The 16,822-nt window shown below is 37.9% G+C and overlaps 1 protein-coding gene across 3 annotated transcripts in view; it reads left to right on the plus strand.

The window, feature by feature from the left end:
* The first annotated feature begins 448 nt into the window (after positions 1–448).
* Positions 449–16,822, plus strand: part of zc3h11a (zinc finger CCCH-type containing 11A) — a 44,526-nt gene continuing 28,152 nt past the window's right edge. Inside the window, exons 1-6 of one of the 3 annotated variants that reach the window (XM_039748479.1) lie at positions 452–551; positions 4,047–4,107; positions 5,372–5,558; positions 6,997–7,116; positions 7,327–7,450; positions 9,713–9,904. In XM_039748479.1, coding sequence (XP_039604413.1) covers positions 5,505–5,558; positions 6,997–7,116; positions 7,327–7,450; positions 9,713–9,904 — 490 coding nt within the window. In that variant the 5' untranslated portion in view covers positions 452–551; positions 4,047–4,107; positions 5,372–5,504. Of the gene's footprint in view, positions 4,108–5,371; positions 5,559–6,996; positions 7,117–7,326; positions 7,451–9,712; positions 9,905–16,822 lie in introns of all 3 variants that reach the window. The other 2 variants (XM_039748478.1, XM_039748477.1) reach the window with 2 other exon arrangements.

The raw sequence follows: 16,822 nt of genomic DNA on the forward strand, positions 1-16,822 counted from the left end.
ATAATAGAAAACACTCATTTGTAACCAAGTTGAAAACACGGGGCAATCTTAACTAAAAAAAAAGTTCAACAGAAACGAATGGTTTATAACAATCTAAAACGAAAATGCGTGGTTTGGGAGTTTTTAAGTAATCCTAAATTAGCAAGACTGTGTTAAGATGCATACTACCCAAAAGAACGGACAGTGTGGGGTTTAATCTGTTTGTCAAAACAGGAGCCACCAACAGCTGGTGACTTCGGGCATTTCGGTCTCCTTGATAGGTTCTAAATTACATACAAAATAATTTTGCATCGCGAGAAAAAAGCACATTTAGCTTAAAAGCAAAACTTGGTTTGGTGTCCTGCAAACACGTTTCACTACCACAGACACGATCAAAAGAGAAGATCAGATTGCACTTCCTGTTTTACACTGCGCATGCGTGTTTGACAATTTGCAGGCCTTTATTGAGTTTCTGGGAGGACATCGAGTCAGACAGCGGAAAGGAGTGGAACTGAGTTGTTCAAATATTCACGAGGGAACACACGCGTTACAGTAATTAAAAAATAACTCGGGTAACTTTATTGCTATTTAATAAGTGTAATTAGTGCGAGTTCTTTGAATAGAATGACAATTATTTTCATTGTTTACCGCTCTAACGCATTTTGAAGGGGGCTTGTTACGGCTATAAATGGCGGCGGGCCTTGTCTCTTGATGTTATGGTTAACGATACATTAAATGTAATAATTACGTATGCATCTAAGGTGCCTTATATTTGTGTTCATAGTTGATTGATGTTTTTTTTTTCTTAATTGTGTTTGTTCCCATCACTGCCGTGTATACGTATTTTGTATAACGAGCCGAGGCCTGTTCTTGACTAATTTCGTCCCAGTTTCCAAAATTGAAAAAAAAAATCTCTTTAAAAAGGAAATATAAATAGGCTGAAAATCGAAAGTTTAGAAATTAATATAGCAATGCAGGTGTATTCATTAAGTTCCTAGAATTTCTAATTTAGTAACCCAGTTTGTTTTCGCCTACAGTATCAACCTTGCATAGCGAGTACTGTTTAAGAGCCTATGCATTACTTGATTGCGTAAGTAGAAATCGTTGAGTAGTTTAATGTTAACTGTACATACATTACAGTGCAAACGTCTTTGGCACCGGGTTTTTTTTTTTTTTTAAATAAATACTGTCTTTTTTTTTTTCCTCTTATGGATTAGTGTGTCAATAGAAAATAGTAAACTTCAGATTTTCCAACATTTGTCTCCTAAAGTATTAAATATGTTAATTTAGTTTTCGTTAAAGTAATGCATTAAAAACTTTACCACTTCTGACGATAAAATTATCACTTTTTATGCCTGTAGCTCAGTGCATTATCAAACAAAGATGACCAACCCTTACTTATGACCAATGATATAAAGAGTTGATTTGAAATAAACTGATTAGTGACAGATGTGAAGTCAAATCCGTTCAAAAACCTTCAAATCAATTCTTACCATGGCAAAAGTGAACATGGCAACAAGATACAAGATAGTTCACCTGCATCAGAAAGGTGTCTCCCAAGCAGAAATTTCACGGCAGACAGGTGTTTCAAGATGCGCTGTTCAAGCTCTTTTAAAGAAGTACAATGACACTGGCAAGGTTGAGGACCAAAAACGCAGTGGTCGGCCACGGAAACTGAGTTTATTGGATGAGAGATACATAAAACTAGCTTCTCTTTTAAATTTGAAAAAGTCCAGCACTGCTATCAGCTCTGAACTTGCAGAAACAACTGGAACCCAAGTACACCCATCTACGGTACAGAGGAGTCTTGTTAGAAGTTGTCTTCGTGGGCAAATTAATGATAAAAAGAAACTTTTTCAAAGTGGAAGCAAAGTCAAGAGAGTTACTGGAAAAAAGAAACTTCTTCAAAGTGGAAACAAAGTCAAGAGACACACAAAAATGTGAGGGCTAGGGTGTTGGAAGAGCATTGAGTTCTGTGACAATTGGAAAGGCCTCCACAGAGCCCTAAACAAGGTTGTCTGGGATTCCCAAGAGAGACCGGAGCAATGGTGACACCCAAAGTGTGCAGAAGAATTGTGGCAAGTTCACTAAGGCACTTGTAACAAACTGCAAGCCAGATTACTTCTAAAACTGCATGACAGGATAGCTAAGAGAACTGATGCAGCTTTAAAGGCGAAGAGTGGTCAAAACAAGTGCCCCTTATTGTACCTTTTTGATGTTTAGAACATTTTCAGTATTTTTGAAATCATCTGCACATTTCAGATTTTTTTTAACGTGTGCCAAAGATGTTTGCACAGTACTGTGGTGTTTGTGTTTTCTGGTTGAAAGGTAGTAAAAGCAAAGGGGCAACAATGTTGTTAGTTGAGTGCTTTTACAAAAAAAACAGACAAGTGTACAGCGATACACTAATGGATGTACATAAAGTCTATGAAGAGAATAAAACGGTCCCAAATGAGAGGGCTTGACTGTCAGATGTCTCATTGGTAGCCCACTTCAGCACATGATAAAGATGCTTAGTGTATTGATCAAGTTTTACTGTAGGATAGTAGGAAACATTGTCACATTTCTGGCGTAAAACAAGCAGGATAATTTTCATTCTTGTAAGCATTAACTTTTTCCAAAAAATGTAACCTTTTAATTGTTCAGGTTCCCCTGTTTGTACTGATAATTCTAGGTTTTCATAAAGTTTTACCAGCAGATACTTGGTCCTCAGAAAGCAAAACAAACAATCTGTGGAGGACCATATTTTCAGTGAAAACCTTTTTTTTTCATGGCTACAGTTTACAATCTGGTTCTTTTCAGGGTTGCAAGTACAGCATTTTCATATAGAGCATCATGTATAAGCATCTGTCACCTGATTGTCAAGATTCGGAGGCTAATAACACTGATCAATAGTAAACATTTTGTATGACTGAAAATAAGCTGTATACATGCTTACAAAAAACATATTGGGTGTAATTAAGTTATCATTGTACATTACTTTTAAAACAATTCTGGGAACATTTTGAAGCTACATCTTTCAAATTAGAAGAGGCTTTCTATATGTAGAAGTGTTTTTTTGTGACAGATCATAAATCACAGCTTTTATTTTCAAAGACTCAAAGATGCCTACAAATGCAGTATTAATTTGCTTTTAGACTCTTTATAGTACCAGGAGACACTCCTGTGTCTCAATTAGTGACATCTGTGCATGAAATAGTAGTATTTGCTTGAAAAGTAGAACTTCATTCCGTACATTAGCCTATGCTATACTTTTTAGGTTTGAGTTTACTTTGTCCCATTGAGCTTGTTCTTAAGCACAGATGAGTTGTCTCAAAAGGGATGATATAATAAAATGGTCATTTTTGGTAGCTAATTCTTGTCCAGAATTGTTTAATATTAATTATGTTTAATGTTTTATTACAGTTTTATAAATGTACTCCATCCAGTTTAATCTAAATTTTGCTGGTTTCTGCCTTTCACAGTGGAACTTTCTTTGTGTTTAACCGAAAATCCTGAGAAAGGGGGAGTGTTGTTTTTTTTCCTTTTTTTTTTTTTTTTTCTTTTTTCCCCCACTAGGTAAAAGAAGCTTAACTGTTTTCCTTCTTGAAGATCATTGGATTGGCATCATATTATATGTTTATTTACAAAATATTTTGGAAGACAACTGATTTCTCTTTGTGTCTGGCTGCTGGAAGTTTCTGGTAGCCCTCACCCCCCTTTTTCCCGCTCTTCTACACAGTCCTACAACTCATTTAATGAAGGCTGTGTTTAGAGATTTTTTTTTATTTTTTTTTTTTTTTTTTTTTAAACTTGCCTTTTTCACTGTGCTGTCACAAAAAGCACAAAAGTGAAGTTTTAACCCTCCATTTTAAACACACACCAACATACTCACAAACATACATACAAAGAACATATTTTTCTTCCAAGTCCTTTGTTGCTTGGCTGCTTAGAGATCTGGCCATGCATGAGCAAGAGAAAGCTTGTTGGTGATTTATATCAGCACCACAGTGTGACGGAGTGGGGGAAAATAGAAGAGTATTTGAAGGCCTCTGTCAATATAACTCATCGAGTGAGTGTTCCTTCAGGCCCACAGGACGAGCTGGTTGGAAGTGGGTTGAAAAGGGTGGACCCACTGAACCCAAACAGGTAACTGAGAATGTTAATTGTTTATTCAAGCAGTATTTATTTATTTATTTGTTTTTAACCCTTGATTATTTATTGTTGTGGTGTGCATGTAGCTTTTATTGTTAGTGATCAACTTAATTGCAGGAAGGAATGTTCCTGATTAATTCTTCAGTAGAATCACTTTGGAACCATTTTAGTATAACGCACAGTGTGTAGCCTAGTTGCGTGTGTAACGTGATATTCTCTATGTGTTGAACCAAGTGGAGATTAACCTAGTAGTCTTCTTGTATGTAGTCTGTCCGTCAGTCATAAGACTACTTAAAATTGAACTTCCACATTCATTTCTTGCATCCGATTGCTTCAGTAAGCAACTTTTATATAATGTCTTTGAAATGGGATTGTCATCTCAATGTATTTTGTCAGGTATGTACTAATAATGCTTAATTTCTTCTTTTTTCAGTTACATGTTTGGTTCAAATTAAAAGGTTATCTTCAGTATTTTATATGAATGGGCTAAAGTCAATTTGTATTTTATACATTAATCAGCAGCAACAGCACTTTGCTCATTTGACAGAATAATTTCCAATTTTTTAGACAATTCAAAGTGCAGATAATTAGACAGTGGGACATAAGTGGTTAATGTTTTTGAATGTTAAGGCTACTCTTAAATAATTCAAGTAAAATTAATAATCCATTGGTCAACTTACTTTTAAATTAAATAAGTGCAAGGAGAGCTGTTAACGGCACACAGTCTTTTTTTTTCTGAATCATTGCATTTATGGTTTGAATTCATGCCACATTAAGGTTATTTTTGAAGTGACAATTTTAATTATTTATTTATGTCTTTATTTTTTCAACACCACATTGCTCTATGAGAGAGAAAGTAAGTCTTGCAAACTGAATTGTGGCAAAAGGATGGTCAAATTATTATTATTGTTTTTTTTTTTTTTTTTACAAAGTTTTCAATTATTTATATATTCAAAATCTAAGTACAAAAATGTCTACATTTTGTGCATATTTTCTGTAAATTAGAGCATTATCACAAAATGTTGATGTACTGTACAGTGAATTAATATCTCATTCTGGCTGTTTTGTACCTTTTTGCTTGATAACCACTATAATTGTTACTACCCAATAACCCAGTAATAAAAGAGGCTTAAGTAAATATATTAAACTTCATTTTTCATTATAAAATTAATGCATTAGCAATATTTCATCTTCTCTATACATTTCTAAATATGTAGGACTTTATGGATATATATAACTCTTAAAATTTATCCAAAAGGAGGTATCTGAGGGCCTAATGGTGAAGTTAAGAAGTCATTCAAGAAGAAAACTTGCCAGCCCTTAAAGAAAATAGTGTCCGCAAGCAATCTTCATATTTCCTGGAATTCATTTTGTACCAAAGCTCAGTCGTGATGTCCAACCAAGGAAATGATTGTTACTTTTACTACTACTCTACGTGCACTAAGGTATTGGGCTTTGAAAACTCTTGAATGATTTATGCTTTCTTTGTTCTTAAAATATCATGGTACAATAAAATCAATTTGAGGAGATGCTTAATTTAATATTACATAACAGTGGTGGGTTAGGCAACTTCTGGCGTGCCAGTACTGTGATTTGGCCCCTGCTCACCATCCTATCTGTGTTGGTGTGTGTGGTTTTTTTTTAATATGAAAAGCAAGTTTAAATAGAAAATATGTAGAACATCTGTGTTCTGAGATTTGTATTAGAATAAAAAAGGTTTAGGTTAGTTAGGTTAAGTTTAGGTTCATGCAGAAGATGTACAATGCTCATATAGGTTGAAATGTCACCCACTCATCAAAATTGCAGCATTCACCTTAGAAAAAGCCCAGTCATTATTATTTAGTAGACTCTGAGAAATACGTTCTGGACAGAGAATATTCATTTCTTTTGTTGTAATCCCTTTTTTGACAGTAATTGTCCTTTACACTAATCAGGGATTTGCACATTAACTCTTTGAGGGCTGAATATTTTTTTTTTCCAAAAAACATAGTTTCTGAAAAGCAATGGTTTCACCCAGAAACCAACATAAAAGGTCTGTTGCCGCATGCTGCGGCTGCCAGTTTGCCAAGAATGTGCGTCAGGCTTGCTGCCAGGCTGTCTTCGCGTGGCTGGCCACAGTAGCAGTGCATTGCAATCTGGTTTTCTACCTCTTACCATTGTTAAGTGGCAGACCTACCTGGTGAACATTGTCAGCACCACAATTAGCTGGGGACCAGTCAGCTGAAGCTGGAACCTCTCGTTTGTCGTGATCTCTTGTATCAAAATTGGAGTCTGACAACTCATAATCCAGTTCAGAGATAATAGGCAAAACGTTGTCCACGGAGTATTTTGCTTTATCCATTCGCTTTGATCTCTCACCATTACGTCAGTACCATTTTTGCCGTTGCCTGCACCTTACTACTCACACGAGCGCCGGAAATCTCGGTCAAACCAATGAAGCTAACTTTCCTCCTAGCAACAAGAGTCCAACTAAAACATAGTTTGGTTTTGTCACTGTTTACAATTGATTGCCACTGTAAACTCCTCCTTTTGACAAAAGTCGACATCAGCCCTAAAAGAGTTAAATTCACTATTAAGTATTGCCATATTTACAGATAGCCTTGTACCAGTTGAACTCAAAATCCTTTTCCTTTCCTTTATTCCTGTTTTTGTCATCTCAATAGCAATACTCAGTGTATTTCTAAATGGCTCGAGAGGTCATTTGCCTGTTGCTTGTATATTGTCTTATAAGTTTATGATCTCTTCGATATCGCACAGTAAAAAAGGGTCATATAATCCTATAATCTGAAATTATTAAAGATAAGTATCAAAATAGTCACAAATTGCTGTAATATTTTTGATTACCAGAAGAAACGTGATCAATTGCATTTTTCATCTTTTTAGGGTGACAGCTGTCCATTTCGTCACTGCTCTGCTGCATTGGGCAGTGAGACCATATGTACCTTGTGGCAAGAAGAACGTTGCTTTAGAAAGGTTTGCAAGTTTCGGCACATGGAGATAGAAGTGAGTTTGACATGCAGCACTAAAAAATATGTTGTGATAATATAATGCATTATAAATGCTATGTTTGCTAATGTAAAAATATAACTGATTAATCGTGAATGCCCAATTAAAGAATTGTATTGTGTAGTATGTTTTATGTATGCTTTTGGCATACCTCTTACTATAAAAGTTGAAACTGTCTAGGAAAATAAACATTTTTCTTGTGTTCAGAAAAAGCGAAGTGAGATCCCCTGCTATTGGGAGAAGCAGTCTGCTGGTTGTCAGAAGGTGAACTGTGCTTTTCACCATGAGAAGCCTCGTATTATTAATGGACAATTTCTTCCTGCAAGTAAAGGTATGTTAGCCGTCTTGACCCTTCTCTATCCAATCTGTATCCATCTGTATGACTTTCCACATACATAGTTTAAATTTAGATAAATCCTAATTTGGATATTCTACAAGCTTATACACAAGTAAAATATGAATTTTTTGGCAGCTTATTGTAGTCCAGAATCGCAAAAAATCATGAATTTTTTTTTTTTTAAAAAGCCCTTTACTTCTTTCTTTGGTGCTTTGTATGTGGACAGATTTATTCATACTCTTACAGCTCATTGAAAACATGCTTTATACCTCATGAAAAGAGACTAAATGAATAATTGTCCCATGCCAACCTGCATGAGTTTGATATGTCATCAAGATAGTAACGCAAGTGTGAAAAGAGAAATTAATGCTTATTCTACAAGATGCCCTGGACACATTGTTGGTACCCCTAGAAAAGATAAATCACTCTAATTCAATTATTCATTCATTTCCACACTAGCTTTCTTTAATTGGTATGACAAATCTACAATTATGCAATCAGTTATCCGGCCTATTTAAATGGAGGTAAGTAGTCACTTTGGTATCTTTGTTTGTCCAACAACGAACATGGACCAGAGAAAGCAAATGAGAGAGTTGTCTGAGGAGACTGGAAAGAAAATAGACAAGTACACTGCTTGACAAAAGTTTTAGAACACCCCAGTTTGTCTTTTTTTTTTTTTTTTGTTTAAATTTAAAAAGTGTAATTAGTTGAAATGTAGTGAATGACCTAAAATGTAATTTTTTTTTTAATTTCCCATTGTTTATGTGTTCTATGCCAGTGTAATACTGTCCAAGTTGTACTTCAGGAGGGTATAGTAACACAGTCTGTTCCAACTCTGCTTTAAGACGGGGTTTTAATCAACAGAAGTTGGCACACCTGTGCAAATTGAGGGAACTTGCAAGGCTTAATTTACTTTAATTGCTGCAGAATATCTGTAGGTTGTAACCAATAGTTGTTCCCTGAATAAGGTCCATTTGTAATATTTTGAAAATTCCCTTTTTCCAGCTTTTGCTAACCTTAAACTTGAAATTTTAACCTCCTGCAGTTTACTGCTTACCTTTTCACCCTTTTAGGTCATTCATTGCAGTTCACATGATTAAAAGAAAAACTGAGGTGTTCTAAAACCTTTCACCAGATATGTTTGTTAAAGGCAATGGCCGTTAAGACCATCTCCAAGCTGCTTGTGCCTTTGACAACAGTTGCAAATATTAAGAAGTTTGAGGTCCAAGGGGACTGTAGTCAACCTCCCTGGATGTGGTCACAAGAGTAAGATGGTCCCAAGAAGGATAATGAGCATGGTAGACAAAAAACTGGAGACATCTTCCATAGAGATAACAAGCTGAATTCCATGGTCAAGGTCCATCAGTGCCTGTTTGTACCATCCATCGCTTTTTAAATGACAGTGGGCTTAATGGAAGAAGAAACAGGATGACTGCACAGTTGAAAGAAAAACAGTCAGACTGGAATTTACTAAAATGCATATTGACAAGGTGCATCCTTTAAGACAAAACTAGAGCTTTTTGGCAAGGCGCATCTAAAATCTACTCAATGTAGACATACAAAAAAAAATGAAGTTTTCAAAGAAAAGAACACCATACCAGCTGTGAAGCATGAAGGAAGCTTGATTGTTTTTTGGCTGCTTTGCTGGTTCTGGAATGGGGTGCCTTGAGCTTGTACAGGGAACAATGAAATTTCAGCACTATCAAGAAATTCTGGAACGAAACATACTCTCCGGTGTCAAAAAGTTCTGCCTCAATCACAAGTCATGGATCTTGCAACAGGTTAATTACCTGAGACACCCTGCTAAAAACACCCAAGAATGGCCAAGAACAAAACCATTGGATAATTATGATGTGGCCTTCTGAGATCACCGATTTCAATCCTATTGATCATCCATGGAAAGAACTGAAACATGCAGTCTGGCACCCTTCAGATGTGACACAGCTGGAGCAGTTTGCTCAAGGTGAAACTTGACAGGTGCTGAACTCTCATTGAGAGGTATAGGTATCGGTTGTTTGCAGTGATAAGGTTGTACAACAAAATAGTTCTATAATTTTTGTTCATGCCATTTTCATTTGTTTTTTTTTTTTTTTTAAATCTGTTGCCTCAAAACACTAAAGCAAAGTCTGATTTTTGTTAAATACGAAATAAACAATGATGGATGCCTATTACCTTATTATTATTTCATGGAGTTGTATCAACAAGTTTTCTGGACATGCCAAATTAAAAATACATGTTTTGTTTTGTTTTACAAAGCACATCCCAAAAAAGAAGTAGAAGAGGAAGAGCAGCAACCCCCCCAAACTGCAGTTCAGTCATCTGCACCTGCAAATCCACCAAATCCCCAGCTGCGTGGGGTAATGAAAGCTGAGAATTCCGAGAATGTTCCTAGTCCTACTCATCCCCCAGTTGTCATTAACCCTGTGGATGATGATGAGGATGATGATGGTAATCATTTTTTTTTTTTTTTTTAATTTAAGTTCGTACATTTATTTATAGGTTCGTATACATTTTCTTTTTTCATTATTACCCCTTTTCACAGTATTCCTGTTTGAACCATTATGCTGTTGTTTTCAAGTAGTATTGTAGGACTGAAAAATATATTGGTATATTGATTGCTTTCTTTGGAGATCCAGTTATGTGTCTTTTATTATGCTCTGGCTTTCAAAAAAGACTTCTAATGCAAGTGTATTCAGTGTAATCTGCAAAAACCCATCTATAGTCAGAGTAATGTTTATAAGGTATCAGCATTGTAAGTTCAGAATTCCACAGGAGAAAACACACATGTTTTGATCAAGAACTCAATTGTCTGTCTTTAATAAATGTACTGTGTGGCAGTTTATTTCTTTTAAAAGTTGAGGAAGAAGTGTGGCCTGCATTTTTTTTGTCATAAATTTTATAAACTTTTGCCTCGCTCGATTTGACGAAATAGATAACGGTATTGGGTGGTTAACGGTTTTAAGGTGTACACTCTTCTGCTGCAGCTCTTGTCTTGTGTGTTCCATCTGTTCACCTCTGGCTTGTTCTCATATTAAGTAAGTCTTTGATGTGAATTAGAGGTGGTAGTTTACAGGACAGTGGTTATCTCCAAGATCCCACCTAGCGAGATTTACTTTTAGGGGATTATCCATTTGATTTCTAGCCCTATCCCAAACATGGTATAGAGATCATTTACAGTGCCCTCAGTAATTTTTTGGACAAAGACACGTTTTTCCTTGATGTATACCTCTGCTCCACAAAACACATTCAGATGTGATTAAAATGCACATTGCGGACTATATGCAAATACCTTTAGCCACACCTTGTAGAATGACCACATGACAATTTTTATACATGGTCCCTGCAATTCAGAACACCATAGTTTTTGGGAAATAGCAGTGGTAGGTGTATTAAAGCAGTCATATTTATTACTATACATGCAAGGAATATGCAACAATGACTGCTTGAAGTCTATGATTCATGGACCTCACCAAGTGCTGAGTATCTTCTCTGGTGATGCTCTTCCAAGCCTCTAATACAGCCATCTTAAGCTCCTGCTTTTTCACCTTAAGTTTTCTCTTCAGAATATTTAAATTTGGTGAGTTGTTTGGCCATTCAAGAATTCTCTATTTTTTAACTTTGAAAAACTCCTGTGTTGCCTTAGCAGTAGGTTTGGGATCAGTATCTTGTATGATTAAGCACCATCAAATGAGTTTGGAGGCATTTACTGGAACTTGAGCAGATAGGATGTTTCTGTACACCTTAGAACTCATTGTGCAACTGCTATCAGCAGGTTACATCAATGAAGAGAAGTGTGCTAGTGGCAGTCATAGGTGAACAAGCCCATAATACTTCTATCACTATGTTTAAGCAGAGGAGGTGTATGCTTTATATCTCGGACAGTTCCTTTTTGTTTCTACAGTTGGCTCTGGTACAGGTTAGTTTTTGCCTTGTCTGCCTCCAGTACCTTTTTGGAGAATTATGCAGGCTCTTTAAAGTTTTTCTTTTTTTTTTTTTTCTTCATTTCTTTGGCTAACTTGTGGTTTTCATCTTGTAGTTTGGGCACAGTATTACTGTTCACAAAGTCTTCTGTGGATAGTAGTCTCTTGATATATCTGCACCTGAAGTCTGTTTCTGTTTGACAGGTGTTTGGGGCTTTTTCTTTACCCATAATTAGAATTCTTTTGTCATCAGCAGTTGGTGTCTTCCTTGGTTACGAGTTCCTTTACGATTACTGGGCTCACCAATTTGTTCCTTATTCTTAATGATACTTCAGACAGTTGATTTAGGGAATGCCCTAAATTTTATTGATGTCGGATCAAAAAACTCACAGTTCGGATCAGATCACGGTTTTAAGTCACGGATCGGATCAATTTTCGGATCATCAAAAAAAAAAGATGACAAATTTAACTCTCCTTTTATTTAGTTAAGTATTTTTTGCTCGTTAAAAAACATTCAACTCAAGACTCATTCCACTCAATTATATAAATACAAATTAAGGTGCAATATAGGGCATGATAACAATTTCCTTTAATGTGGACACATTAAAAAAACAACTTTAAATGCAATTTAAGGCATCATTCCTTCTTATTTTGAACATGGAGAGAGAAATAAAAATTAGCTTATGTCCACATCATCAAAAAAGAAGAAAGAAAGCAAAGCAGACCTGAGCTTATAATTTCAATTTTTTTTTCAAAAACATAAAGATGTCTACATTTTCTGGGGAAACTGTAGATCTCTTTGCTGTAACTATGTCCCCTGCTGTTGTGAACACCCTCTTGATAGGCACTGAAGTGCCAGTACAGGGCTTCATATCTCCCACTCTGCTGTGATGTAATCAGCGGTCACGGTCACATAGCTTTCTGTTGCCCTGGAGGTCCACCCGTCTATAGTGAGGGCCACAGAAGATGCCTGGGACAGTTCAGCCATAACTTTTGACTTTTCCTGCTCATACATATTTGGGACGATATTGTCACTGAAGTGAGTGCGCGACGGAATATCATAGCGTGGCTCAAGCACATGTATCATATGTTTAAACCCCTTGTTTTGCACAACGGAATATGGCCTCATGTCTGCAGCAACAAACCCCCCAATAGCTTTTGTAATAGCTTTAGCCCGGTCTGATTGGGCAGCAAATGGCTGCTTAAATGCCGCGGATATTTTTGGTTATTTTTGGTATACTCGGGAAATTAACGCAACACGTACGTGAGTTGCAGTACCAGCAAAAAATCGGGGGGCACATTGTGCTAAAAGTCGGAACGTGACGTCAGTGTCTCTGTTTACTATCTACATGTGACAGAAAGCCTCTATGCAGATCCTACGGGATGAATGCTTCGATGTGGTGAAGCAAAATGCCGACATACAGATGTATTCGTGGTGCTTTTATATTCAAGCATCGCATATTCCCGAACGTAATGACACGATACATTTTAAAAGTCTCACATACCATCGTTTGTGCCGTTTTTTTTATTTTTGCAACTTAACAACAGCAACATAATGTATAGCGTTATATTTGAGCCACTGAGGAAAGAAATAAAGGACATGGTGAAAACGTGTATTTTGTGATTAAAGTGGAAATTTCAGCTTTAATCTCAAAATGTCCACTTTAACTTCGTAGTTTACTTTATCATTAATGCAGACCATCGTAAATGTCCTCCTAGGGCTGGGCGATTTGGCCTAAAATCAAAATCTCGATTAATTGAACATTTTAACTTGATTACGATTAATGAGCGATTATTTTATTTATTATTTTTTTATTTTTTTGCCCTCATAGTTCACTGACAAGTTTTGTACAGTAAATATGCTCACATATTACAAGGGAGAGATTTTTGAATGAAGGGTGCATTACTTGGTTTTAAAATAATTGAAGGAAATGCACTACTGTCTGTGATTATTTATTGAACATCAATGTTGAACAACTGAAATTAAAGCACACATTGCCTAAAACGAACAGCCACTTTCTTCTTATAAAAAAAGTAAAAATAAATAACTTGCACTTTTGGAAACAAAATAAATTATTTTCAATGTTTTTCTTATTAAAAGTAGAAAATAAGCAGTATCTCTTCTAAATAAAATAACTCTTTTATATATACTGTAAATAATATTTTAAACAGTGCATTTCTTGCATCTTCTGTATTTTAATGTGCAATTTATCAATGTAAACAACAGATTGTTGTAATGAAAATAGAACTCTGTTGCATGAGGTGATCTTCGCGATCTTGTCATGTCACTATATGAACATGAATTTACTCTGTTCTTACTAAGAAACACGAGCTTGTTAACCTTTTCAGGTTTCAGGCAGGACCTGAGGCATGTAACAATGTTTCCGCCCAAACTGAAAACCCGCTCTGATGGGGAGCTAGTAGCTGGTATGCAGAGATACTTTTTGCCACCTTACTTAGAGTGGGAAAGTGTACATGATGCTTCCTCCACCAGTCCAGTGGATTTGCCTCATTGCACTGCTTACAATATGTGTTCCACTGGTGCTTCCTTTTCAATTGTCTGTTGCTGCACTTTCTCACATATATTGTTAGTGTGTACTGTAGAGAGACAAGTCACCCGTTTGACATCATGCCATGCCACTGATGCCAAGTTTTCTGCCCGCATGAAAACCGTATGTCACCTCTTTTCATCGTCAGCCTGTCTGGCTTCAACTGTGAAGGATGTGTCTTCTGTTCACCCTCACTGTGCCACAAGCTCCAATTCCCCTGCTCTGTAGCTCCATAGACAATTTTTATACATGACCAGAATTGTTCATGTACACAACATGACCCAAGTATTCATAGCCCTGAAGCAGCTAAAGCACTACCTGACTTGACAGTTCTCGCTTTGAAAGAAATACTTTCTTGAATGTGTAATTATTTTCAGGCAGAAACCAGTGTTTGCTTCTGCCAGTACAAAATCCTTTATGCCATACTTTGTGGGCTTGTCTGGCATATATTGGCGGAAAAAAATGTGTCCCTTGTATTTTATCATAGATTCATGCACAGACACATCACAGCCAGGCTGATAAAATTGTTTATATGTTGATTCCACAATGTCAAGCAGTGGCTGAACTTTATACATGGGGCTATAGCCTGGCTCACCCCTTGGGATTTGCTTGTGGTTATCACAGAAGTGAATAAAACTTTGCAGCAGCACGTACCTATCATGTGGCATAACTTGTCCAAAGCCACTAGGGGACAAAGCACATTTGGACCAATGCTCCCTAAAGTATTACTGTATCACCAGTCTAGTCCCATCTCTCTTTGTAATGCCACAAAGCCCTTCATCTCATCTTTTGTTGTGGTTTTCCACTTTGAAAAATGAGAATGCAGTGCAAGAATAGCCCACGATTCAAACAATTGCTCTGCATACCTGTTTGTCTTATCTGACAGTAGCTGAAAAGGAGCCTCAGGAGAGAACAGCCTGCAGTAGTCCAGCGGCTGGTAATATGTCGTGTCCAACAGCAAGCCATGCTGTCTTGTGAAGTCTGGTAGCCAGTTTGGCTGCCACGGATCAATGTGTGGGTATTCCTCCCACACGAACCTTGCCGAAGGTGCATCGGCTGTGCAAATGTGCTCAGCTGGCAGCTGATTGGCTTGGGCGGCATCGGCTGGTGTCCGATCAGCAACAACATTTATTTATATAGCACATTTTCATACAAATAATGTAGCTCAAAGTGCTTTACATGATGAAGAATGAGAAAAAAGACTAAATAAATAAGAATTAAAGTAAGACGAAACCGACTCGGCGATAATGCACAAAACATCGTCTGCTGAGTATTTTCTTTTCTGCATTCACTTTACTCCATTATGAGATGTCAATGCCATCTTGCCTTTGTTTACATTCCGTAACTCGCGCATATGCAAGGATTAGATGCAGAGCCAGTGAGTCTAACATTCCTCCAAGCAGTGAGGGAATGCCTGTGACGTAACAGTGAGTTTTGTCGCCATTAACAGCTGATTGTCGCCCTCTACTCCTGGATGTCGACTTTTGTCGACATTCTCCCTCAACCCATCCTGTCGACATTTGCCCTAAAAGAGTTAAATGTTGCTTGTTTACTGTCCATATTCTTTTGAGTAATGTCCGTTTTTAATTAAAAAAAAAAAAAAAGCCTGATCTCCTCAGTGTAGCATCCATCCTCTTCCGCTTATCCGGGGTAGGGTTGCGGGGGCAGCAGCTTAAGCAGAGAGGCCGAGACTTCCCTCTCCCCGGCCACTTCTTCCAGCTCTTCCGGGAGAATCCCAAGGTGTTCCCAGGCCAGCCGGGAGACATAGTCCCTCCAGAGTGTCCTGGGTCTTCCCCGGAGCCTCCTCCCGGTTGGACGTGCCCGGAACACCTCACCAGGGAGGCGTCCAGGAAGCATCCTGATCAGATGCCCGAGCCACCTCATCTGACTCCTCTCGATGCGGAGGAGTAGCGGCTCTACTCTGAGCCCCTCCCGGATGACTGAGCTTCTCACCCTACCTTTAAGGGAAAGCCCAGACACCCTGCGGAGGAAACTCATTTCAGCCACTTGTATTAGTGATCTTGTTCTTTTGGTCACTACCAATAGCTCATGACCATAGGTGAGGGTAGGAACGTAGATCGACTGGTAAATTGAGAGCTTTGCCTTACGGCTCAGCTCTTTTTTCACCATGAAAGACCGATGCAGAGCCCGCATCACTGCAGATGTCGCACCAATCTGCCTGTCGATCTCACGGTCCATTCTTCCCTCACTCGTGAACAAGACCCCGAGATACTTGAACTCCTTCACTTGGGGCAGGATCTCTCCCCCAACCCTGAGAGGGCATTTCACCCTTTTCCAGCTGAGGACCATGGTCTCGGACTTAGAGGTGCTGATTCTCATTCCAGCCGCTTCACACTTAGCTGCGAACCGTTCCAGAGAGAGCTGAAGATCACGGCCTGATGAAGCAAACAGGACAACATCATCTGCAAAAAGCAGTGACCCAATCCTGAGTCCACCAAACCGGACCCCTTTAACACCCTGGCTGCGCCTAGAAATTCTGTCCATAAAAGTTATGAACAGAATCGGTGACAAAGGGCAGCCCTGGCGGAGTCCAACTCTCATTGGAAACGGGCTCGACTTACTGCCGGCAATGCGGACCAAGCTGTCTCTCCTCAGTGTAGCTTCTCTTTTAATTGCTTTGCCAGCAAGGCCCACTTTCACAGCAAGTTTAGCTGGATAACTTCTTCCATTACTCTCCATGCACAGAATGGCTCCTCGGGTTCCTTTTTAACAACTTTATTATTCCACTGTCCTTAATGTAAAGGACAGTATTCCCAGTGTTTTAGATCTCTTGAAGTCTATGTAGCTGCTCATATGACACCAGGTCAGGTCAGGCTTGGGGAGCATGCACTCTTAACAATATTGTTGCCGCACTCACCACACAACGAAGCAGCTCG

The sequence above is a fragment of the Polypterus senegalus genome, chromosome 3, assembly GCF_016835505.1.
Source record: "Polypterus senegalus isolate Bchr_013 chromosome 3, ASM1683550v1, whole genome shotgun sequence".
NCBI classification, from domain to species: Eukaryota; Metazoa; Chordata; class Cladistia; order Polypteriformes; family Polypteridae; genus Polypterus; species Polypterus senegalus.